This window comes from Pipra filicauda, unplaced genomic scaffold (genome assembly GCF_003945595.2).
Source record: "Pipra filicauda isolate LSUMZ 115617 unplaced genomic scaffold, ASM394559v2 scaffold101_size5749837_pilon, whole genome shotgun sequence".
NCBI classification, from domain to species: domain Eukaryota; kingdom Metazoa; phylum Chordata; class Aves; order Passeriformes; family Pipridae; genus Pipra; species Pipra filicauda.
In genome coordinates this window covers 3715035-3741495 of record NW_024103452.1, presented here as the reverse complement: position 1 = coordinate 3741495, position 26461 = coordinate 3715035, and the positions used below count along the sequence as shown (strand labels likewise).

The following is a 26461-nucleotide window of genomic DNA, read 5'->3' as shown; positions in this document are numbered from 1 at the left end:
CAATAACTTCTGAATGCAGCTTTTGTAACCACCTTGTTAATTAGGTAAGATGAGTTAAGTAAGAATGAGATATTGAGGTGACTTCACTTGGCTGAAAGTGGTTTGCTATGATTATTCTGATTGCCATCTCATAGTGTCTGTTCTCCCCCTCCATTGGGTTAGTGAATCATTTTCAGTCCTATACAGTTGCAAGATACCAGATTTGAGGAGAGTCACATTCCTATGTTTAGAAAAGCACTTACTGGTGTAAGAACGTATCTCACGGGGTGAAAAGATGGGGGAAAAATGTCTGAGTTAGGAAGTGAAAGAAGAAATATCTCTCTCTCTATATATATATATATAGAGAGAGGGTTTCAAGAAAGCACTATATCTGCTCAAAGTCAATGGAAGGGATGGAATAAACTAAGTTAAAATAGATTAGGGGCTAGATAGAAGACAGACAAGGTTGTACAAAAATATTATGTCACTTTATTACAACCTTAACATATGTTATTTTTATAAGACTGATCTTAGAAGTTATATTTCTTTACAAGTTCAGAACATACCACAGTTTAACATTTATAATTGAGAGTTTTCTCCAACAAGATTACTGGTATTTATAGTTTTCTGTGAATAGTGTCATAACATCAATATGAGATTTACAGTGAGCACTTCTACATTACACTGTGAAATACAATACAGTGATTCTTGAACAAATAACTTAATTTTCCTTTGAAACTCAGAAGCATAATAACTATACTAGAATGGACATAGAGCCTTCCAGAACCAAACTAACATCTCCACAAAGTGCTACAGTGATCTTGTGTAGATGTACCAAGACCAGTGATAATTGACTAAACTCTCCATTATGCTTTCTCCTGAAATGGCTGCTGTGATTTAACCCCAGCCAGCAACTCAGCCCCACACAGCCGTTCACTCACTCCTCACCACTTGGATGTGGGAGACAATCTGAAGGGTAAAAGTGAGAAAACAACTTGTGAGTTGAGACAAAGACAGAACAATAGGTAAAGCAAAAACCACACACATCAGGAAAGCAAAATCAACTCTATACCAAGCAAAACCATCACAATGGATGAAGTTTAAGATGCCCAGCAGTTTGTTTTAAGATATTTTTCTTGGTATTCACTGAGAGAATATATGTTATGCTGGACTCCAAGTTTCAATATTAAACTATTCTAAAATTATTGTTGGTTTAATTGCAGTGTCAAAAAACTCAAACAAACAAAAAAACTTTCAGTGTGAAAATGCATACATCCCTGTTCTCATGACTAGAATTAGGATGAATGTTTTCCTAAGATCTGACAATAACAAGAAAAATGTAAACTGCTATATCAGGTAGTGAAAGTTTTGCTACCAGATCCAGCATACTTACTCAAATATGAATAAAAGCAAGGGTGAGAACAAAGCAGTGTTGACTATCTTGCTGCTGGATGTAGGTCACAAAGTTTTTACAATATAAATTATATCAAATTCAAATGTAAAACAATTCATCTTACTTGCAATGGGCTGGGTTCTGCATTTCCATCTGGTGCAGACTTCAATAAGAGCTTTTTTCCTCCTGAAACTAGAAATTGAGATCAGGCTGCCTGCACTCTCTAGTCAGTCCTACAGAAGCAAACAGAATGAGAATTATTCAGTAAGATTACCCCCTTCTGCCTTATATAAAACACAGACATAGAAAAGATACTACATGCCAGGAACAAAATGGTATTTTGGTACGTGGCATTGCTTATCACAGAACCACAGAATCATTTAGGCTGGAAAAGACTCATAAGATCATCTAGTTAAACCATTCAAGCATTGCTAAGTCCACCAGCAAACAATGTCCCTAAGTGCCACCTCTACATATCTTTTAAATACCTTCAGGTGTGGTGACTCCACCACTTCTGTGGGCAGCCTGTTCCAGTGCTTGACAACCTCTTCCATGAAGAAATATTTTCTAATATCCAATCTAAACCCTTGCTCATGCAATTTGAGGCCATTTCGCCTTATCCTATTGCTTGTTACTCATGAGAAGAGACTGACCCTCATCTGTCTACAGTCTCTTTTCAGATAGTTGTAAAGAGTGATAAGGTCTCCCCAAGCCTTCCTTTCTCCAGGTTGAACACCCCCAGCTTGCTCAGCTAATCCTGGTCAGATCTATGCTTTAAAACTTTCTCTAGTTTCATTGCTCTTCTTTGGACATCCATACAGACCATGTCACACTTTGTTACACTGTTTCAGCAAGTACATTTTGGCTGAACCCAATAACATCTGTGGGTTCTGCCTAGCAAAGTTCATGTCACCCCAGCCACAAAGGTGAAATACACTCAGCACACTGCTGATAAGGGTTTTTTGCCTATACCCTCCCCCCTTCCCCACCGGCAAAAGACACTTAAGACACTTCGTAGCTGTGTGCTATCTATTCACACAAGTGCTGCAATCACTGTATATGTTAAGTCTTAAACTGTCATTGATTTCAAAAAGTTTTCTGACAATACTGATTGCTGAAGAGTGAGTTTATATACAGTATAAAACTAGATTAATAAAACTTTGATTCTCATTCTAACCTACCATATTTGGGTGTTTTTTAAAGTAGTTAAGAGACAGAAGACCCTGCTCTCTTGTCTTTTATGCTAGATTTGCAACAGTGTAAATTATTTATGAAAATGTAAAGAATATATCCAGAAATGGAAATAAAAGAGAAAGACTTTTTACTGATAAAATGAACTGAGAGGAAGACTTTGCTGCCAATTAAATTTTGTAGTTTTGCAATAGAAATTTTTATTTCTGAGATACAGACTGCCATGGTCAATTGAAAGATTCCCAGTAATTTAAGTAGAATCATAGAATAGAATAATGGTATCACTTAGGTTGGAAAGGATCTTTAAGATAGAGTCCAACCATAAAGCTAACCCTGCCAAGTCCACCAAGTAGATGCAAAGCAAACTTTCTGTAAGATGCCTCATTATATCAATACCTGTCGCTCCTGTGCTCCTTCACAGAAAGGTCTCGGTCAGATATGACAGGCAATAAATTTAGAATGGGGTGAAGTAAGAATAAAGAAAGATTTACTTTCCTTGTTTGTCATTCAAGACTATATTTTAAAGTGCTTAAAAAAAGGACTTGTCAGGTGTAATAGATCTTTAGGAATCTCAATGCAGATAAACTATAAGAATATCTGCAGGACAACATTGCTGTGATATTCAAGCTATGTATTTAAAATACTGTGACTATGTAAGAAAATGGTTTATTCATCAAAAGTAAAGAAATTGCTTGTTTAGGAGGTTTTAATGGCTTTTTAAAATTTCATGATGAAACTACATTTGTACTTTTTTTTTCCCTGCATTATGGGAGGATGAAGACATTCCAAGAAACTTTATTCTGCTATTTCTATGTTTTAAGTCAATCACACTTTTTTGTTGAAACAAAGTGGGAACTCATTTCAGCCCAATTATTCGTATCCATACATGGTTTTAGGATGAGATCACCATTTCTAAACATTCTGCATCTTTATTAAATATTTGTCATATTAATGAATTTTTAAGCCATAAATAATTAGGTGAAGCAAACGGGTGAATAATTAGTAAACAACACATTGTTCATGGAATAAGTCCTGCTTTCTTTTCTTCCCCATGCTTCAGGGTGGCATTGGTTTCCTAAGTTTCATCTTCAAAAAAGGTAAAAATTCAAGACCTGACTTCCATTCTCACTTCATTTTGCAGGAACACTGTTATTTGAGTCCACCTTTTCTCAAAACTGGGCTCCAGTTCAAGTTTCTTGTAAATCCTGTAAAGCTTGCAGGCTGATCTTGAGTTGTAGATCACAGATCTTCTCATAAATGCCACACCTTGCTAAGCTCCATTTTTCAGCCCTGGCTTCTCCTTCGCATCTCAACCAGCTTGTTTGGACCTTTGTATTTCTTCTCCATTCTGAAGCCACATGTAGACAACTTCTCTCTTTCTTCCCTGACTTTCAGTGAGCTCCACAGGCATTCACTTACAGTGTTCACTGTAGGATTAGTTTGCAGAGGGTCTTGTTATACAGTTTTAAATAGCACAGTAGAATGGAAACTTTGAATATTGCTCTGTTAAAACATAGAAGTATTTTCTCTAGCATCTTTTTCACTTTCCAGCTATTGTTCAGTGTATTAGTACTGAGGAAACAGTCACAATCCAGGCCTTACAGCACTAGGTACCCACCCGTGCATTGCACAGTTCCATTGCTAGCCATGTGTTATTGCTGTTGGAATCATTAGCAGCTATAATTACTGCCCTAAGAAGCTCTATAAGCATCAGAAGTGTAGGTTTACAGAAAGTTATACTAATGATGAAAGAAACGTTCCTGTGTAACCCTCTACTTCTCTATTTATTATTTTGCTTTATCATTCTCTGATCTGGTCTCCTGTATGTTATATTGAAATGGTACATCTGAGTAAGGGTGGTCTAGCTTATTCTCACCTCCTGAAACAATTTTCCATGTGTGTTTGCATAGTCATTTGCACCCCCTCTTGCCCAGACCAACATGTGTTGGTTGCCCACTCTGGTGGGTTCTCTATCAGGAGAGCACCTGTTTCCCAGGTCAGTGTCCCTGGATTGCTGAACAGGCCTCTGGGGGCAACACAGCTGAGAACTGAACATGAACACTTTCTACTGAGAAGAGATGAAACGGGCATATGCTCGATCCTTCAAACAGGTAAGGAGCCAGGTGGGGCATTCCTTTTTATTCTGGAGAGGTGTTGGCAGAGTGTTAGTCCTTCACTGTGTTGCCTACTGTGAGACTGTAGGTGTTTTGGGCCACAACTAAGTGAAAGGCCTTGAGGGGAAGCTGTGTAAGGAGCAGCTGAGGTCACTTGGTCTGTTCAGCCTGGAGGAGACTGAAGGAAGACTCCACTGCAATCACAACTTCCTAGAGAGGAAAAGAGGAGGGGCAGACAATGATCTCTTCTCTGTGGTGACCAGGGACAGGACCCAAGGGAATGGCCTGAAGTTGTGTCAGGTGAGGTTTAGGTTGGATATTAGAAAAAGGTTCTTCATCCAGAGGGTAGTTAGGTGCTGGAACAGGCTCCCCAGGGAAGTGGTCACAGCACCAAAATCTGACAAGAGTTCAAGAAGCATTTGAATGATACACTCAGCACATGGTGTGACACTTGGGGAGTGTCCTGTGCAGGGCCAGGAGTTGGACTCGACAATCCTTGTGGATCCCTTCCAACTCAGGATATTCTGTGATTCTGTGACACTGATAATGCTACCCTTAGTGTGGGAGCCCAAGAATAAGGAGATGCCTTAAATTACACTCTAAGAAGTAAATTTGTCCTGGTCTTGTGTGACCTGAACTAGTTCACATTTCCTCCCTCTTTCCTCCGTGCATGTCTCCAAACCTTTAATCCACTCTCCAACATTTTCTTTCTACCCTGGATCTCATCATGGTACATCCTGTGTGAAGCAGAACTTTCATGTCACAGGCCCATGACTCTGCAGTTGCCTGTTGCATCCCTGTGGGGAAGCAGAAGTACTCAGGTGAGCAGTTACAGCTAAATATGCAAAGTGGTGCCACTTCGGGTGGCAAAACTATAAAGCCTATGGAGACCTACAAAAGCTGGGCTAGAGATACTTTTCAGACTGTTTGAGTCTACAGGCTGCAAAATCATTTTAGAAAATGCTATTTCGGACTTGCATCCAAACCCTGAATCCTACGTACCTACAGGTAGGTGGATAGGTGAAGACAACTGGGAGTTCTTCCCACCAGCCGTCAAGTGCCAGCTCCAATCCAGAAACAATGTAGATGAGTGACTGCATGCTTTACAGATTGCAACTGAAATATCGTGCTGGCTTTGAGCCCGGGCAATGCGAACACTCAATTCTTCATTTGTGGATCTCAGCTTTGATCCTTTTGCCATCTTTAAAATGGAGACGAGCACTCCTCTGTTTTACCGAAATTGTTGTGAGTTAATACATTCGAGATGATGTGACTCTTAAAACAAAGGATGTAAAACCAATATGAATACTGGGTCTGCTCTGTCATTTTCACCTGTTGAACCAATTAAATACATTAAAATATAAATACAGCGCCAGAATTAAATATAAATATGTAAACATATAAAAAGAAATAAAACAAACAAACAAAAAAACAAATCGAAAAGAAAATAAAATTGGTCACTGAACTTTTAACTGCTTTATCAAATAAGCTAAGAATTATTTCCCTGGATTACTTTCTCCATTTGTACTGAGAATGTATAGTTGCCACAGAGACTGCTGTACGTGAATATGGGTAAAACGGGGAGGACGGGAGAGGGAATGTGTCCTCCTGGATTTCCAGAGGGATCTGAGATGACTATCTGGGTTAGCGATGCGGCGGGGCGGGGGCGCAGCCCGAGGACTCCCGGCCATGAGCCCCGGCCGATCCCCGGAGGCTCCGGGGAGCCGGCGGCGATGGGATGGGACCCCGCGGAGGGCGGGGGCGGCGGGGCCGGACCCGCGGGGCCGAGCGGCGCTGCTCCCGCTGGCATTTATAGATACATCTATAAAACATCTATTTAAAGCAAAGCCCAGACTGGCGGCACACGGTCTGTGTGCGGCTGCTGCTGCTGCCGAGCCTGGCAGGAGGGAGCTGGAATTAAAATAAGGCACGAAACGGTTTTAAAAATAGCGTGCGGGCTGCGCGGGGCGGGGCGGTGGCTCCGCGGCCCCGGGGCCGCCCGGCCCGGGGAGTTCCTCGGCGCCTTGTATGGAGCGCGGCCGCCACAGGGCCCGCGCCCGCCCCCGCTCCCCGCCCCGACTTTCCCCGCTGCCGGCACGGAAGGCAGGAGCCGGCAGCAAGCTGCCCGTCTCCCAACTCTCTCCCCTTCTTCCCTCCTCTCCTTTCAGGAGCCACCACCCCGCCTGCCTCTCTCCACCTCCTCCTCCTCTTTCTGCTCTGCAATCAGGGGAATAAATCAGGGACGGACGCTCACACACACACGCGGAGTAGGATCTGTTACAAAAGTAGCGCTGATGGCGGCGGATCAGACGAAGCTGGAGCTGCTGCTGGAGTAGCAGAGAGTGGAGTATCTTTCGCTCTCTCCCTTTTCTCTATTTCGTCTCTTTCCCCACTCCACCCACAGATCTCCATCGTTTCTCCTCCTCCTCCCCACCCTCGGCCGCGCTCTCGCTTCTCCGCGCATCTCTGGGCTGCGCCTCCTGCGAGGGGGCGGGTGGGGGGGGGGGAGCGGAGGAGGCTTTAAAGAACCACGGCCCCCCCGCACCGCCACACACGCGATAATTGAATTTATTATTATTGCCGTCTCGCCGACTTGGGAAAGGGGGATCGATCTTCGATCAGGAAGATGGCTGCTGGCTGGCTGCTGGTCTTTAGCCTGACACTTTTCCAGTCCCTGGTGATGAACCACTCTTCGGAGGGACCGTTCCCCTCAGCCACCACGTAAGTCTTGCCGGGGTCCAGGGGTCCGGGGCGGGGGCGCGGCTGGGGCGGGGGCGCTCCTCGGCGCCGGGGACAGCGACAGTACAAAGGGAAATCAAGTTAGTCCGGGGGAAAGTGGTGGTGGGGGAAAATTGCAGGATTTCGACAGCTTTTGCTTAGGAAAGAGTCAGGCTAGCGGAGGGTCCCGCCGGGGCTGTCACCGCGAGGGGAGAAGCCCCGGTGACGGCCGGCGGCGGGACTTTTGAGATAAAGGCTTCGCCTGGAAAGCCCGCTCCGGAGCGGCTCCCGGCTCCAAATATACCTCGTCAGGTCACCCTTGCCGAGAAGAAAGTTTCGAGTTACAAAGAGTCCGCCCCTTCCTCCCACAGAGGTTATTCCAGCGTGGATGGAGATTTAACACTGTTTACAAAAAAAAAAAAAAAAAAAAAAAAAAAAAAAAAAACCAAACAAAAAACCAAACAAAACCCAAAACCAAAACCAAACAAAAACCCCACAACAAAACCACCAGGAAACTTTCGCAATTTTATTAAAATCCACACAGAAAGGCGGATTTTGTTGCCGTTCCGCGGCCGGCACGTGAGGAGGGCAGGCGGGCAGGGCTGGGAGTTCCGAGCCCGAGCTCCGGCTCCCTCCTGGCTTGGCCGCGCTCCAGTGCATCCACAGGGGCTCCCGGTGCTGCGGGGTCCGGGGGTGCACACGCGTGGGTCCCGCCGAAGGATCTTTTTTTGCTCGCTGAAAGCCACACAACTGAAGAACTGATCTCTTCAGGCTTGGCCTTGCAGATCGTTGTTTCTCAAAAATACCTTCGCGAGAGCTGAGGGATGCTCTCGGTGCACGCAGCTCGGTGCCTCGCCTGGCCCTGAGATGGAAATCTTTGAAGTGCTGCAGAGTTATTAGCATGAAAATGTTGCCCAGAGCAGTGCAAAGATCACATAATAATGATGCAATAAAAGAAAGGCAAAAAGAAGCCGATGTATCATATTGGAGAAAAATCATATCGGGAAAAAAATCCACGACAAAGCACTGTGTTCGTGTTTTCTTCCTTTTTCTTCTCTCTCACCTCATTATTTTTATATTATTTTTGTTTGGTTGTTTTGGGGTTTTTTTTAAGCACTTACCGTAGTCCCCGAATCTGGGTTAAAGCTACCAGTAGGTAACTTTTAAGTGGATGAGTCACTTTAATGCATTTTACATAAGAAAAATAGTGCTAATGGTAGTCTTCCCTCATTGTTTAACGCTGGGTAGAATTTATGACTGTCGTTCATCCTGGGCAGAAGGATGAGTTTACAACAATTATGAGCAATGCATTTTCACCAATTAGTACTGCTGGTAGGCTGTTATAATTGGATTCAGTTCTCAGTATCGGTTCCATTATGAAAGACTCAAAGGGATGCTAGCACTGTTATACGAAAGAAAGGAATACAAAGATAAGTGTAGAATGACCACTTAATATCTTATAAGCTGAATAAATACGGTCTTTTATTGTAGGGAAAATTATCTTTTAAAGTATTTTCTTACTGTTCTTTTAAAATCTTCCGGTTTATAAAGATGTGCCATGTAAAAGCAAGAGTAGCTAAATACAAAGCCCGGGCTTTTTAAGTCATTGCTTTTCTTGTGTTTGAGCTCCTCTATTTATGGTTTCTTATTGAGATGATAAGGTTATCATGCACAACTAATTACAAAATATCTTCTACATAGATTGTGCTGGGTTAAAATGAGAAGGAAATATATAACCCAGTGTATAAAAAGATTATGTATAATTTTAAATAAAAGTCTAGATAGCTTTTTAGGGTAAGATTATGTGATATTTCCATAAAAATTATTTTGTCCCCTGTCCGTTTTTGCGGATTCCCTTCAGAATTTACCTTTACTGCCAGCAATGATAATAGAAATTGTCAGCAATGAAACATATAACTTTAATTATAACTATGATAAAGTAATTCATAGTATGATGTTAGTCATCAACGTTTTCATGCTCTACACAATCTACTTGCTGTTGGCTCTCTTTTTTTCTCATTATTATTCCACTGAAACGTTGTAGAAATAATCTATAGTGCCTGTCCATCCTTCATAGTTATGTTTCCCATTTGAAATGGAATCAAAGTGCAAGCAAGACTTAGTTCATTTACAAGGAAGCACAACAGGTTGATGCAGAGAGAACTGCTTTGCAAAAAGTAATGATGTAACAGGTGAAAGAGAAAACAATTTTTTAATTCTTTTTTAAGCCTTGACAGCACTGTTTCATTTCCTACTATGGATTACAAATGGGAAAGAACAAAGAGAAGTGACGCAAATGCTTTTAATGTGAAAGATATTATATATTAAGAATACTAAAAATATGAAAAAACATGGGAGAAGAGAATAAAAGAAAGAAAGGACATGAATAATTGAAGAACTGAAGGTTTGCTGATGATATGTACTTAGCTACCTGCTTTCTCCCCATTATTTTCAGTCCTTTTTTTCTCTTAGTTAAAAAGTAGCTCTGAGGAAGCAGTATTTCCCAGCTGTTGGGTCAAAAATGTGCATATTCAGGGCTGTATAGTTCATGATTTCTTTAACAACTGCTTTTTGTATAATCACTTTTCTTTCAGTCATCTATTTCTTCTGCATCTATAAATATTTTAACATACGCTTTTACTAAAACATTTAGAAGTATCACTAATACAGTAATATACAAGCGTGAAACATTTGTAGCAAAAAATGTCAAACATTTAAGTAATGCCTGTAGAATCTCAGTAATTTCATTCATTTTACTTCTCTGATAAGGCAGGAACTCTCTGATATATTTACCCAGCAATATATAGAGAATTTCAGGTTTGTGCTGTATGAAATGGGAACCTTAATTTTTCACTGAAGATCTGAGCAGGTGGTATGATCACATTTGTTGTTTCTGGTGTTGGAATATTTCACTGCAAATATTGAAGACTTTAATGAACTATTTAAATATAGCAGTAATTATGTCTTGATCTTTAGCTATGAGGCTTAGCTAGCTGCTGAGTGATGCATATTACGTATCATTAAAATGTATCATTTTCATTGTATCATGTATTAGGTATCTGTCATATGCTGGTACAAGATACCATGTTCTTACTTTTAACACAGCACCTCCAAGTCCTTCAATTACACATACAACACAGCAGATATTTTGCACTTAGATGAGAATATTGTTGTCTATAGTAATGCTGTCACTTTAACCACACTACTGGTATCACAGTACATAAAGTACTTCTTTCTTTGTAGCCATATATATTTATTTATCATAGCATCTATAAAGGCTTCAGAAAAAAACGCACTATTAAGTACATGTAGTTTGTATGTTTCCTGATAACGATAGCACAGGACTCAATTTATTTCTGTTCTTTTCTCTGTACTGCATCAAAACAGATAGTCTTGAGTTTAAATATATGTTGTAGTTCTTAAGTATCCTTTTGGCACAACATGTCTTAGCAGTGTTGATATTGTTACTGATAGTGAGTAATGTACTATATAAAGATACACCTACTGCTTTCTGATAATAAATCTGTACATTAAAAAAACTAAACAGATATTTTAATTTTTATAAACTTAGAGATGAAGCCTTTCAATATCAATGGGACTATTTCTCTAACTACATCATCGTGGTCATGTCTGTTCTTTTTTTTCTTTTCTCTAATTTTCCTCTGCCACTTCTTTTCTCTTTTCCCTTATCTTTTAGCATTTTTTCATCCTCAGTCACCTGTTCTGTATGTATATATTAAATTATACATTATATTCAAGACAGATTTGCCACTTAGATAAATCGGTGTAAAATATTATGTGGATAAAAATGATATAGAGAAGATAAAAATAATATACATATGAACATATATCTGTATGTATACAGGCAAGAAATTTTTTAAAAAGAAGTTATATATTCCCATTTTTCACTTGCTTGAGTCATCCTTACTGTTTCGGTGTCATTAGGACAACTCAGGGAAGTCTGTATGAGTCATACGAATTAGGGCTTGCACAACTGAGACATTCATATTTTTGGTTTCTTCACACGGACCTAACAAGTGTAGGTCCTGCTGAGATTGTGGCTGGGCTTGGAATGCAGCATTGCTTTTGATACAGCATTGGTGACCAGAGATAGAGGGATGACATTTATGATGTGTCCTTTTCATCTGTTTCTACTGTCAGACTTAGGGATTTTGACACATCTCATATATATATAATCTCATTTTTAGCATAAAGTCTGTGATAGAAGAATGCCACTTTTACTGCTGACGTTAATTAGAAAAGACTGGTGCATTAATGGACTGTAAAATATCAGGCTCTTTCTCATTTGCAAATTGTTTTGTTTTTCCAATCTATTTAAAAATCTTCATTATTAGGAAAAAATAATCTACTGAACTGTACCTTCATATCAGTGAATTGGAAAGAGAGCCAAAAGATGTAATCTCCTTATAATCAGGGAAGTACAATATCACCTCTTAGTGTTTTCTCAGCAACACACATCTGAATGCTGAGCATTATGCAAGATGTACAAACCCACTGGTATTTTAAAGAGTGTTGCTCCAATCCATTCTTCTAGTAGAAACATACTGAGGTGTGAAACAGAAACAGCTTGTTGATTGGTGGTGTTTTTTTGGTGGTTTTGTGAGGGGTTTTTGCTGTTTTGTTTGTTTGTTTGCTTGTTTGTTTTTGGTTTTGGTTTTTTTTCTTTTCTTTTTTGTTTTTTTAGTGTCTCTGTACATATTGTGGTAAGAAATGCAAACTATTTGATCCCACAAAACATTTTTCTGTTTTACATATTTTATGATGAAAATTGTGAATCAGTATTTTTTTTTGTTTGTTTGTATCCCACTTAGACATTTATGCTGAAGCCTCAGAATTAACAAATTCTATGGATTTACATTTCATTAAGTACAAAAATTCAGTTGAAAACATCAAAATAGATACTGATCATAAAAGGTGAAATTTCATTGAAATAAATCAGCATTGTAGAGGTTCTTGCCATCTTTCGTTTTGCAGTGATGCTATTTTCAGAACTGCATTGCTCATACCCTGCAAAATGATTTTATCCAAGAATTCAGCTGCTAGAAAGAGAGCTGGATCTTGGCAGCACATTAGTCTGAAATGTATTCATTGTTAAATAGAAGGCCGGTTGTACAGATCTTAAAAATATTTATCTAGCAGAGCATTTTAAATTGATAGAAGCATGGTCAGATTCTTATTGCTTTAATCTTTTGTAACAAAGAAACAAACCAGACTATAGTTGCCCACTGGTAACTGTGATCTGACATGTTTGTGCCTTGATTCTTTCTTGTCTTCTGCGAAAATCCTGTATCCAAGGTAGTGTTGTCAACCTCTAGACCAATATTTGACAGGGATTGCGGTTTAGAAGCATTTTAGAGGAGAAAAAGGACTCATTCTCTCTCTTGTTGACCATAGTAGAAGCAGAATCAAGGCCCAGACTGTTTTGTACTTCTTTGCAGCCATACCTGGGCTTTTGATCCTGGTTTGCTTGGGGTGCATGTTGTGTGTCAAGTGCTTATAAAGACTTTTGTGACAAAAGCTGATATTATAGACTGCAGAAAATGTTGTTTTCTAGTGCCTTGTTAATGAATCTGCTTTAATAGAAGAAAAGATTTACCAGAACACAACAATGGAATAAAATTATTGGACCATAGCTATAATTTGGTAAAGCCAGATGCCATAATTCATTTATGTCTTTTACAACGCTGAATCAGACTTCTTGATACAAAGAATGACAGCTCAGTGTCCTCAGTGTTCCAGTAAAACACAGTTAGCACCTGGAAAATGCACAGAATATAAGAATTACAAAATAAAAACTGCATTTCTGCCCCCAGCCCTGGACAGCAGCTGTGTGTTCTGTCTTAGATCACTCTTAGACCATTCTTGCATCACTCCACCTACAGCAGCTGCAAGGCAGGTATCAATGAATACTTAAATGATTTGCATTTGAGATTACAGCTCTGATTTATCTCTCATGTTAAATCTGTTTAATAGCCTGATCCCATTCAACTTTCCTCGAGCATGTATAGGGCAATGCTCTGTTCTGTAGGATCAGACCAAGAACTGGATTTTGCAGCAGTTGTGCCATTGCTTACTGTCGTAAATTGGTCAGTACTATTAGAGAGAGTTGTGATTCTTCTTTCTCTCTTGATTTCCAACTGCAAAAGAGAACTGGATTCAATATTGTTTGCAGAATTTGAATTTTATGTCATGCAGTTCTGTGTAATGCACACAGTAGTGATGCAGGAGCGTCTCACATTTAAGGTGGAAATACGTAACACTGATAGTGAAATTACTGTCAACTGCATTGATACTTCAGTGATGTTCATGGGTTGGATATTCTCAATTTAGGGCCAGACTGTGGAGCTTGTACCCTGAAATTAAAATTTCCATTGATATTCTTAGGAAAAAAAAAACAGTGTAAGAGTCAAGATTTTCAAAATATACGTCAGAACTTTTTAATAGCTAAAAATTAATAGCATATGCCTGTGGCTATTCAGCTCAAGAGGGATTTGTCTTTTCCTTCTCCACTGCTTTCCAAACTAATTTTTGGCCTGCTCTGCTTCTGAGCAAACTCAACGTTTCACACCTTCCTTACTTCCAGACTTAATAAGATTTCAGGGCAAAATGTAAAATAGACTCTCACAAGCACCCTGTGACAAGATTATGGCTCACTGTTTGGGAATGTTACACTAATGATGTCAGAGAAAGGACCACAGTTTTTGCTTATGTCCCTCCTCACAACACCTTTTTCTGTGGTCCAACAGCAAACTGATGACAAAGAGTGAATTTCTGTTCCTTGCATAATTTTTTTCTACTTATTTACAAATATCCTAACAAGTTTATGAAAAAGATTGACATTATTTTGCATCAACAAATCAGCAAGCTTTTGCAGTTAATTACAGTAATTCAAAATCTGACTTTTTTTTTTAATCTGAGGCAGGCCTGAAATAACCATAGAATATGAATGTGAAGTTATAATATTGCTGACTATTATAAAAAATTGGATTTTAACCCTCTTTTTAAATTAGATTCCCACTCTCTTGCATGTAAGAGTTGACCAGGGTAAGAACTATAGTCTGACTTTGTGACAGATTGTTTACATAGTGATTTAAACGTTTTTCTTTTTTTGAAATTTCCGTGGTTTCTCCAGAGCCATGAACGTTGAGCCAGGAATGCAGAAATGAGAGGATTTTAAAAAAAAATAAGTGTCCTATGGCTCATATGGACTAAGAATAATTTTTGCACAACCTTCATTATCTGCAACAAGTAGATATATATTGAATTAGTGGTTCTGTTTTCAGCCCTCATGCATATAAAGCTTCAGTTGAAATCTATGAGCAAAGTTACTAAAATTTATCCATTATAATAAAATCTGATTCACTTTTGACCTGATTTGAGAAGTAAGTAAGAACACGGAGGAGTTGCTGAGTCCACAGTCTAGTTTTTGTAGTCATCAGATGATAAATTATGTTAATTTTTATTTAAATGAGAAAAGCTAGACTTGAATCATCCAAACAATTTTCTAACTGAAGAGCTCCTGTTTTCCCTGGGCAGCTTCCCACTAGACTGGTCTGAAAGCTTAAAACATTCCCTAGCGATATCTCTGCCTCCCTTATATTTACTGGGATTTTTATTATATTTTGATAAGCATGGACTAAATCTTCTTTCAAGTAGGCATAAAAATAAACTTATAAAAGTTCTGTGAGTAAGGGTGGTAGTACTAAGACCTAAATCAAGGCATGCCATTTTTCTCTATTTTCACTTTTAATACTGTACTGCATTTTTCTTTATGCACTAAGGTAGTCTTAAATAAACCAGTAAGAGGGAAGTTTTCCTCATTCTTGAATTGAGCAGAAATTTCCCACACTAGGCTTGTGTTGACTTTTGATTAGAAATTCAAACTTTTTCCATAGGAAGAAACTGAGTCATGGGAGCTGTTATGTCTTAGATTATTAAGTGAAATATTTTGCAGTCTGAAATGGATGAATTGTGTTATCAATACCGCAGGAAGGAAGAGAGTAATGAAAAAGAGATGACAGGAAGTATGGATTACAAAGTTACGGTTTTTACTACTCCTTCTCTGATTCTTACAGGTTAATAACTTACTCCTGCACGTGGAGATCCAATATCCCATTAGACTAGTCAAAATGTTGAGGGATAAGTTCAACAGTCCATTAAAAGGCAACTTTTGATTGATGATATTCTAATGTGGACTAGCTGTGGGAAAAATGGCTTATTTTGGCTGAATGAACCCTCACAGTAATACTTTTCCCCCAATGTTGATTAGAGTAGCCTATTTGGTAGAAATCTCCTGGATCCTAAATAGAGCCCTATACTGGGAGGCAATGTTATCTACCTTGCTTTATTTCATACCTTAGTTTTATACCTTAGTTTTCCATAGTAATTTCTCTCAGTAAAGTAGGAAACTGCAGTATCTTACCATTTACATTTAGTCAGGCAAGGGTTTTTTTGTCAAGATTAATTTGATAGCTAATGCCTCTAAAGCTCTCTGTAGTTGAAAAGTGTTGTTAAGCTGTTAAGCTTAGTTTATTAAGATGTGTGTTTGCTGTATTCCCACTTTACCTCAGAAACATGCATGACCAGACCTTTGCTGGATGGATAATACCCCTGGTTTACCTTGTTCTCAAAGTGGTATATTAATAGAATCTTCATAGAAAGGTACCGCCATATCTGCTTCTTTTGGTGACTTGTTATCTGGGGAACTAGAAGAAGTTAATCCTCATGATCTGTACTTCTTGGATGTACACAGATTGCAAGACATAAGCTTAACAGCATTTTTAGAAACTAGCAGGAGTCAGCAAAAATCTGCAGAAAGTATTGTGAGGAGAAGCCAGCAGATCTGACTCATACCAGTGCTTTGTGCTGGTTGTGCTCCTTTGCCACACTCAAATCATGGTTCTTTTCACTGTTGAAAACACTTGGAGCTGGAGATGCCGAGATAATCTGAAATTTGTACTGTGAATATTTGGTACTTAAAAGGCAGGCGATTGTGGGATATAATACTAGCCAAGGGCTCATGACACTGGAGTTCATTAACCTGATCTGTTGCTTTTGCAGCACAGGCTGCTGCTGGTTTTTTTCCTTCTGTTCCCATTTCTAAAATGGGAATGACACCCAAATTATCATTCTGCTTGAATCAGTGTGTTGAGTATTGTAAGGTGTCCTGCTTCTGTAAGAAAGATGGTGATAAAAGTACATAATGATTTCCCTTTATACACTAGTAGCAGGTCTAAGATGATCATCAGCAATCACTAATTACCTAATGATCACCAAGACTCTGTAAGATTTCAAGCAGGAGTAACACAGTTTTCATTGCACTTATTTTGGCTTACCACAAACAGTAGCATTTTGTTGTATTTACCAAGATGTTTCTGTTGCCTTAGCATCTTCTTGATTAGACTTTTTATCTGTTGGGAATATATTTTAGATTATGTAGATATATAAGCTGGGACAGAATCACTAATAGATGCAGGAACATGTCTTAAGGAGATTTCACTGTAACATACACATGGGGAAAAGGTTCGTGGTAACCGAAGGCAGAATCTGGTCTCTTTTGACTGATTAGAAATACATGAAGGATTTGTGCGTGACTAAGAGTCTGTCTGAGGATATACTCTTTGGAAATGGTCGGGTACCCAATTTCATCCTTCTTTGCACCAGTGTAATTTCAGCATAATGAGAATCAATCCTGTATCATTTAAATCCTGAGTGTAAGGATGAATCCACATAAAATAATTTCTGATTAAACACATACAGGTTTCATTGCAATAGAATGAGTCATCACTGTCAAGACCTGATTGCAGAAATTACATAAAATAAGATGTAATACATGATCATATTAGGCTTTGCAGAGGGGAATAGTAAAATATCACAAAGAAACCATGTGTGATATCAGATGTGTGGTCATTTGTCTTCCTTTTAAATGATAAGCTCTGACACCACTTCATTGTCTGTGCCTCACTGAGCAAGTGTCCATGTAAAAAAGAACTTCTTTAAGTGCCGGAAGGCATTGAAAAATGTTCCTCCAGATTAGGAGCAAACACAGTTTTATTACATAAAAGTGTGGAATTGTAAGGAAGAAATACTTTCCTTTTCAAAGTACTGCAATACGTGCAGGATAACTGTAAGTGGCTTTTGCAAATTTACTTTGTTGTGGTTTGGTTTTGTGGTTTGTTTTTTTTTTTTTCTTCTTTAGCAATTAGTTCTAGAGCTCAATGTGGAACGGTAAGAATGACATAAGTAATTTAATTTAACCCCTCACTACGCACAACTCGGTAATTAATTCATCTTTGGGTACGATGTCTTGATTTTTCAGGTGATTTGGGTAAAAATCAGCAAGAAATTTATGGACAAAGTTGTTTCCAGTGAAGCTGGATTTACTCTGAAAGATGATATTGGTACTTTATGGGGATATGAGGTGAAATTCTGGTGTGATAACTTCTTTGCTATTAGAAGCACTTGGCCTATGCCTTTACTCATCTGCTATATAAATGTTCCTTATATAGACACACTCTCCCAGTCTGCAAAATTAGGATTAAAAACACCTATCACTTCCTTGCATGGATGGTGAGAGATACAGTTAACAAATGACCATAAAGAATATTGTAGTGGATGTATAGAACAATAATTTGCTTGCAGGTATTTTGCTGATAGTGATTTTTCCTTTCATAGCTCCATTTACTGACAGAATAAAATACTTTTATGGCTGGCTACACAGTTTTGCAAAAACATACTCAGTAATTCTTGTAGATATCCATGCTTCTACAAACACTTTATATATTCATTAGTGATGCTTTCAGCTTTGCAAACACAGGTTAAACACTGGTGATTAAATATTTTGTTCCACACGCATGTAATTACCTGAGGCTCTATTTCCTTTTAGTGAATAGTGTTCTACTCTACAATTGTCCCATTACTCTCTGTGGGAATAATGTGTTTATAGAATAAAATGATGATCAATCTTTTAAAAAATCTAAGTTAAAAGTAAGTTATCCAACTGTAAAGCATAAACACGTGAAAAGTAGGAACTGCAGGGTATGAAATTGCCTTAAGCCTTAAATTGTTTTACTTGTACTATTTTCATTGTGATCCTGTCTTCATTTAAAAAATCAATCATTATTTTTTTCTGCTGGAAACACATTTCATTGAGAATATGAAATAGATATACAAGGGCAGAATTATGCTTGCATGTTAAAATGCAGAGAGATTCTTATCTTGGTTATTTGACCTTACAGTTTTTATGATTTTGACTTATTAAGAGTAGTCTTTCCTGTAGCTAATTATTCAAAGTACAACTCCACTGTAAGACTGACACGACAGGTGGATTTTTTTAGATAACTTTGGTAAAGCTGCAAAGGACATACCTTGTGTCTAAGTAGTGAAAAACTAGTAATAACTTCTATGACGTGGAAAAAGAGCAGAAACATCTGCCTTTGGGAATTGAGTAAGTTTGAACCCAAAAGCTATGGCAAAGAGATCCTATGCAAAGAGATGTTTTGAGATGTTCAGATGTTTTGTTTTGCTAGGTCTTTGTTTCACTGCATGAAGAGAAATCACTTGATGCTGTGTTTTTTATGATGTGCAACTTCAATGATTGGTACAGCCATTTCTACTGGGTAGGAATTAGTTTTTAGCTGAAAATTAGCAAACATGAAATATCAGCAGGATACCACAGAAATACTATCCATTCTAGTTATTTCTGTGAGTAAAAATTCATACTTTTTGTGGGTCTAGCTCTGTGTTTAATCATGTAGTGATTTTGGGAGCAACCATATCCAAATTTAAGAGATTTCAATCCTTGAAATTTTAGATTTCTGGTGTATCGGATCCAAATTTCACACACTGACACTTAAGGATGTGAATGTGGATAGAATTTAAGCCTTTCTTAGGTCTTAATGGCCTAAACAGATAACCTGCAAACCAGGATCATCTGCAAAATGACTCATTCAAAGATTGCTTAAAATAAAGTACTTTTTCTTTACCTACAATGAAACATCCCTACAATATCTGCAAGGTAATAAAATAAAACATTTTTCTCCTTTTTTCTTTTTTATAACAAAAACAAAAAGCTCAACCAAACAAATAAACACCCCACAAACTTGCAGTATTGTAAATGTGTTTTACTCCAAAGTTCTTAAACAAATCTATTGTAGGCAAATCTAGACTGTATGAGGTACACAGTTTTGTTTGTTGCTGTGGAATAGAGCTTCTAATTCAACAGTAATTTAGATAGATTGAGTTTGTGGTTTGTTACTATGCGATTTGACACGGACACACACCCTCCATGTGACATTTCTTTCACCTGGGAAAATTGGATAATGAACTAATGAGGGCTTTCTTGGCTTGTAATGCTGTCTGTTTTCAGAATGGAGCAATTACACAATCTTTTAGCACTCAATGTCTATCTAAACAAAATCAATGCAAAAATAAGGGCTATTTACAGTGAAGTATCCTTATTTTACATTGTTTGTGTAGTTCTCTGAGAGTCTGAAATGATACTGAAATGATACAGTAAAAAAAATATCTCAGGAGCTTTAAAACCAGCAGTTTAATGACCACCTGATTTTCCTCTCAGCTGAAGTAAATCACTGCTACTTGTCTGCCTCCACACAAATGTAATACCTTGCCATTGTTTTGCTTACTTTTTTTTAGAAGGAAACCTCATTCTATGCATTTAAAAACTAGACTTGATTTGAATTTACATGGTTTCAAAGGTGTAAGTTAGAACTGGATTAAAGCTTCCAAACTGTTTATTTACAATAATAAACCAGGAGGTTTGAGATCTGTATTTTTCTGTTCTGAACCAGTTTTCTTCTTCATCTGTGAATTCTTCAAAAGGCCATAGAGAATTGTTAGGACAATCCTTTCAAAATATAATACACTGTGTAAGTGCTGATTTTTGCTATTACATATCACACCAGAATAAATGTCTGAATTCTGATTGCTATTAGAATTATGGTAAAGATGAAGGCCCATTCATACCATCAGCTGCTTCACAGACTTTAATCTACAAATTAAGGTAAGGAAAATTCAGATTAAATATACACAACTAGGTAGCTTGTGGATCCATTCCCTAAAAGCTTTTGTGGTGCTTCTGAACTGTTAGGCTTCTAAATTTGTACTGAAGAGAAAACTGAAACAGGAAAAGCCCTCTCTTGTGTTACTTGGGAGCTGGACAGTACTTTTGCCATTTCCCAACTTTTTTCTTTTCAATCTATTTTATTATTAAAAAGGAAAAATTTGTTAATTAAATTAAGCCTGGCCTTTTCTGTTCTCATGCCATGGAAAAAATAATGCTAAAGCTCCATGGAAAAAGTCTGTAATTCCTGGTTTTTTGTGTGGTGGTAAAAGAATTTCAAGAAGTCAGAAATTATGTACAGAAAATAATCTGTTGTATCATTTATTATATCTCTGATGCATTTCTGAATATAATTTCTAATATAGCTGAATTTATTGTGCACCAATTTAACATGTGTGACTGGAGTGTCTCAGACCAGGTATCTCAAACATGTATGCATCATATATGCATATCTCTGTTCTTTTTAACATAGTACTTGAAATCTCCAATCAAGAAACAGACCCCATATTGTTACAGATTCTGTGGGACAGAAGCTTATGAGGCAGAAATTTTGGCATGGAAACAACAGTGGTAGTAATGATAAAGCAATATAGTTTATGTCTCCTGAGAGTTTTTCCTAATAATACCTGTAGGGGAACAAGTAATGGCAGGGGTAATGTTATGTATACTAATGTGTGTGTGCCTCTAACATGATGCAAGACAGCCAGATCTTTCTACAAATTTTTCTCCTCTGTGTTCATTGTTGTTATCAATATAGGACAGACATGGTTTAGTACTGTGTAGTACCCAAGAGAATGGTATAATATCTGTCATAGATAACACCATTAGTGATAGGTAGGACAGAGCAGTAGTTTGCCCAGTAGTTAGTACAATGATCTTCATGTTTAGTAAATGTATGTTGTCACCCTTTAGGACTTCATAAAACTTTGTAGGTCTCCCTTATCCTTCTTATTCCGCCGTTGTTTTTGCATGTGAGTATTTCTGGGCAGTCAGGTTGTGCTACAAATAGGAAAAAAAGTATTTGTAAGATGAAGCACAGCAAGTTTATTATAGGAGATAGATGAACTAATTTATTACAGTGCATCTAGCACAGTCCCCTTCTGTCTTCAGATTATGATCAGTTGAAGAGACTTAAATTTCTGTATCTCAGCTTCAAGGAGTTTTTGACAGCTGATCAGGCTGATACCCTGTGTATGAGCGCACTGAGGTAGCACTGGTTTTCGTGGGAGTAGCATGTGATATATTGTAACTGTTGATACATGCTTTACCTTTGTGCTGGCAATATTATCAAGACTTATATTATTATAAGCAACATTATACTTTCCCATTATGACATATGGGATAACTAGTAGGATATTCTTAATTGCAGAATTGCAAAAGATTGAATATTAGTCTACATGACCTCCAAAGAAAAAAGTGAAAAGCACAAAAGAAAGATTTTCAAAAATATAAACTATACTTCAGACCTAAATTTGTAAAGTCTTTTTTTACAGGGCTAGTGACTGTGTGATCTTAGGCATATCTCATGGTTATCTGTGCCTTAGCTAATTGGTCTGCACCACGCACGTCATTACCACCCTGCACCACGCCAAGCACAACCCCTTGCTCTGGATCTGATTTCCAGCAAGTATCGAATCATTTAATCCTCTGTATTTTCAACTATGTGGGAAATGCATGGATGTAGATTGCAAAATTCATGTTGACACCAGTAAAGCCATAATTTTTCCCTATGCCATTTGAAATTATTCCTGTGGCATGAGGGTACACGAAACTACTGTATGAGTGTGTTGATCGTATACAGATTTCCTCCGCAAGCCTTTAGCTCTTTATCAAGCTGAATGTAAGTTTATTATCTTCCACGTGTTTTTATATTAATTTGCCTCTTGCCTCTCTGTGTAATTAAAGTTAATATCTACATAAACATTAGTTATGTACACTCAGCAGATAAGTGTAACTACTGACTAGTGGTTAAAACTAACTGGTAGGCAAATACTTAGGGTTACTTTTGAGAAGATTCACAGGTATTTGTATAGTTCCTGTCTATACTGTGTGTCCAAACAGAAACATCCACATTTATGGGTATTTAATACCTTTCATGAGGACTGAGCATTTTCTCTCACTTGAACATGCCCATCACTAATTTTTAACAAATAAATATGCATTTCCTCTGCTATTGATGGGGGAAAAGCCTTTTTTGTTTGTTTTTTTGCGAAAATAATAGCTTAAATTAAGCTTGGCCAGTAATAGATATGATGTTTGTTGAACACTGGGGAATACTGAAAAGCCATTTGGTTTCCTTTTCCAAAGAAAAATGCAGTTGAATCAGACATTGTTTAAAAGGTTCCTTGGATTGTTATGAGTCAGGGAAGGCGGAGTAAACTTCAGTTTCTTTCTTTAGGAGTTGCCATGTAGCATTTAGAAAGGGATATATGTGTAAATTTCAATAGCATGATTTTTCCTACTTCCCAGGAATGCTCTAACTTTAATCTGTATAAACACAAATATTTCTGCTTACTGGGAGATCAAAAATTTGGAAGGAGTGGTGCACCTCAGGTGGGAGGAAGGTAGAATCCCTGTGTTGAAAGCAAGATCCTGCTACAGGTGGATGCCCTTCCATTTGAAATGCGGTAATGTTATTCTGTTAAAACAAAGAAAGGGATCTGAAGCCTTGGGAATATGATTGTTTTATTAATTGGTTGCCTGTTGTTAAATAAAGAAACCTACATGATTTTTCTTCTGTTATGTTCACATATGTATCTACGATTCACCAGTTTAGAAAGAAGTGCTGTCAGATAAGCAGAGGGAAAGCACCCTGAATTCAGACAGATGTCAGTCAAAGCTGGAAGGCCCATTTTCAGTGACATTGCTAAACACAGGGGATGAATATTCGCTGGAGTTCACTTTGGAATGGTAATGTTGCTGCAAAGGCCTCAGGCTTTTGGGTAAGGAGTGACAGGGAAAGGGATCCACCTGAGGAACCCAGTTCGACACAGTTGGATTGCATCCAGCTGGGAGTATTGCTGTGCCTTCCTGCAGGAGGCTGGAGTTGCTGATAACTAATGAGGTCCATACCCTGTTCGGAGTGCTAGCAGACAGCATGTCACAGAGCAGTGGCATAATAGAAATAATAAGATTTTGCTCTGTTTTCTTTATTGCTCTTTTTTGCTTTTATTTTTAGCTGCTTGTACAAGAGATGGGTCTCTGGATTACTTGCTCTGGTGCACACTTTCTTTTTTGCTGGCTGTCTCTCTCTGTCTCTTGACAGGTGTAAGGAGGATCCTAAATATAGAAGCCACCCGTCAGTTGGCTTCAGCAATCAGCAGGCACTGATTTAGTATTTCTGTTAACCAGCTAAACTCCAGAAGGGTGTTTCTTTTAAACCTTTATAAGTTTATTCCGTTTCAAGCTTTCTTTAAAATTATTAACAAACCAGATTATCCTATAGCATGAAGAATACCAGAAGCAAGCGTGTTTCAGAGATGATGGTTGGTAGGAATAGCTTTTGCAATGGCAAGCAGAAAAAAAAATTCTTTTTAAAGAACTCTCATATTTTAGCAGTTTAGTTAATTGTGCAGTATCTCACTGGGGAAAACACTGACGCTAGGTATAAGTACAGTCTCCAGTTTTTAGATGAAGGAACACACTTTCAGATATAAGCAGCTGCACAGTTTCCTATGACTTTTTTCTTCATGAGAGGGAACTTAACTGCAAGTGTACTGGTTAGCTGAGATTTACTTCAGTACACGCCGAAATTAGGCATGTGATGAGAAGTGCAGTTGTCCTGGTACGGAATGTTTATAGCGCTAACTAAAAGTATTTTTAACTCAGAGTAATATTTTCCCTTATGCTAATTTCTTTTTATACTTCTGTCAAAATCAGCACAACAATACTGATTCTTAAAAATTAATTGGCCAAATTTAATAGATTATCACTGCAAAAAGTTCTAATTAGAATATTTGGAAAAAAAAAAGGAGCTGCAACACTACATTAAAGACAACTTACACATTTTCTGTTAGTTTGTAGGCAGGCGTCTCAAATTCTTTCTCTTCCTTGTCACCAGTTGCCATTAATATTCATAGAAATTTTTCACAACCTACAGAGGAGATCCTAAAATTCAGTATTTAATTGTGACAAGTGATTTGCATTCAATGATGACCCTTTTTGATACTGATTTGCTTTGATTTTTTGTTTTGGGACTGTAATACACTTCTATATTCTAATACAATTCTAATATTCTAGTATATTAAACACTGTGTTGAGCAGGAACACAAGAGCAGTCAGTGCCTTTACGTAGCTCAGAAAGGCAGTAGTACATTTTTTGTGATAGTTGTAGTGTTACATGTGGTCTGTCTGGTTGTGAAAAATTCTGTAACAAGATATAGCATGTGTTTGTTATGCTTATGTAAGGTTTTATTTTTGGTAACTAGTTCTCCCTATACTCAGCCATGAGAAACAACCTGTTTCTTTAATTCTTTTTTTACTGTTCTGTAAATTAGTATAATTTATTGGAATTCTGCCAGATGTGTGTTGATGGAGCATAATTTAAACCCCCAGAAAGAAGTAAGAGGGCTGCTAGGTTAAATAGCAGGAGTGGCCCTGAGAAAAGGAAAAATGGCTTAAAGTAGAAGATGTTTCCAAGAAGAAGATGCTTTTTCATATTTGGCACAAGAGATCCTGAGATAAGTCTAACTTTCTTGATACAGATAGTCTCAAGCTTTATACCTGAAAATCCAAACTGCATCTAATGCACCTTCTTTTACAGAGTTTTCACAGATTAGAATTTGAACCCACTGAAGCCTGGTAGTTTTGGTTATGAGCTTGAGTTTTTGGGTTCAAGAAAAACTGAATATTCATAAACCTATAAAATCTGACTCTGACTTCTCAAAGGAGCAAACCAGAGTTGCCATAAGCTGATAATGCAGCTACCTGAGCACAGCTTTAGCTGTAACTATGTATAGGCAAACGTATCTGTGCTGTGATATGAGCCACCAGATTGGAAGGGAGAGCTGCGTGTTTAAAGGTGCTTGTGCATCTAATACTTAGAAGTTTATACTCTCCTCAGTCCTCCAAATTTATTTTTCACTGTAGTGCTTTGTTTTTTCTAGTTGGCTAGAGACCTGGCTACATTCTATTGGCCTTTGGTATATCATTTGCTGAGTACAGTGGGAAGAACTTTTCCACTGAATTTTATTTTACCAGCCCGGTGTCTCTTAGACAGAAAGGGTGGTAGTCTCTTATGAGCCTTGTGACAGCATACAGGAGCAGTGTTGTGGCTGTATGTCTACACAGTTCTTCTTTGCCCTTTATCCACAGCAGAATATATGTACTCTACTTTCACCTTTGTGTTTTCATATCTAGATACACTTCCTTAATAGAATAAAAAATTGTGTTGAATTATTTTTCCATCAACCTGCATGAACATTAAATCAGGTCCATATCAGGATTACGTGATTTTTGTATTTTACATCATAAAGTTACATGAAGCAAAAAATAGTTCTTGTTCAGGAAAACTCGTACTAAAACTGCTCCTAGAAAAAGATAAGGAAATAAACCCATTTAATTTGTGAGAGTTAGTAAACTATCTTCCTAATAAAACCACTTTTTTAAATCTATCTATCTACTTATCTATCTATCTATCTTTTGATATTTCTATCCATCTGTCTAGTTACTGGGATGAAGTTGGGGATAAGAAACAGTGCCTATAACTGGATTAAGGATCTAAGAGGGTTACAATGAAGATGTAAGGGTAATTTGTAAGCGGAATGGCTAAGATTGTTAATAAAAATAGACTCACTGATCATGTTACATGCTTGATAATGTTGTGCTTGAATTGCAAATATATGGAACAAAAAGAGTCACTGGGAATCTGTTTGCAGGGCTGATAGCAATACAAATATATGTTTGTATGCATAAAGAGAGGAGGAACTGTACAAGCAGAGTTGATAATCTGTTATGCTGAAGTAG

The 26461-nt window shown here is 37.9% G+C and overlaps 1 protein-coding gene and 1 long non-coding RNA gene across 4 annotated transcripts in view; one reads left to right on the top strand and one right to left on the bottom strand.

The window, feature by feature from the left end:
* Positions 1–448: 448 nt before the first annotated feature.
* LOC113982859 lies at positions 449–7062 on the bottom strand. Of its 2 annotated transcripts, XR_005566205.1 has the most exons (4): positions 6932–7062; positions 5360–6009; positions 1497–1605; positions 449–948 (listed from the first exon to the last, which is right to left on the bottom strand). It is a non-coding gene; the product is annotated as an uncharacterized LOC113982859 (long non-coding RNA). The 2 variants fall into 2 exon arrangements; XR_005566198.1 differs by having other exon boundaries at positions 449–1605.
* The window catches only part of CACNA2D1 (calcium voltage-gated channel auxiliary subunit alpha2delta 1), a 379138-nt gene continuing 359490 nt past the window's right edge, over positions 6814–26461 (top strand). The window contains exon 1 of one of the 2 annotated variants that reach the window (XM_039388463.1): positions 6814–7398. In XM_039388463.1, the coding sequence (XP_039244397.1) occupies positions 7304–7398 (95 nt within the window). In that variant the 5' untranslated portion in view covers positions 6814–7303. The remainder of the gene's footprint in view (positions 7399–26461) is intronic. The other variant, XM_027711461.2, reaches the window with a different exon arrangement.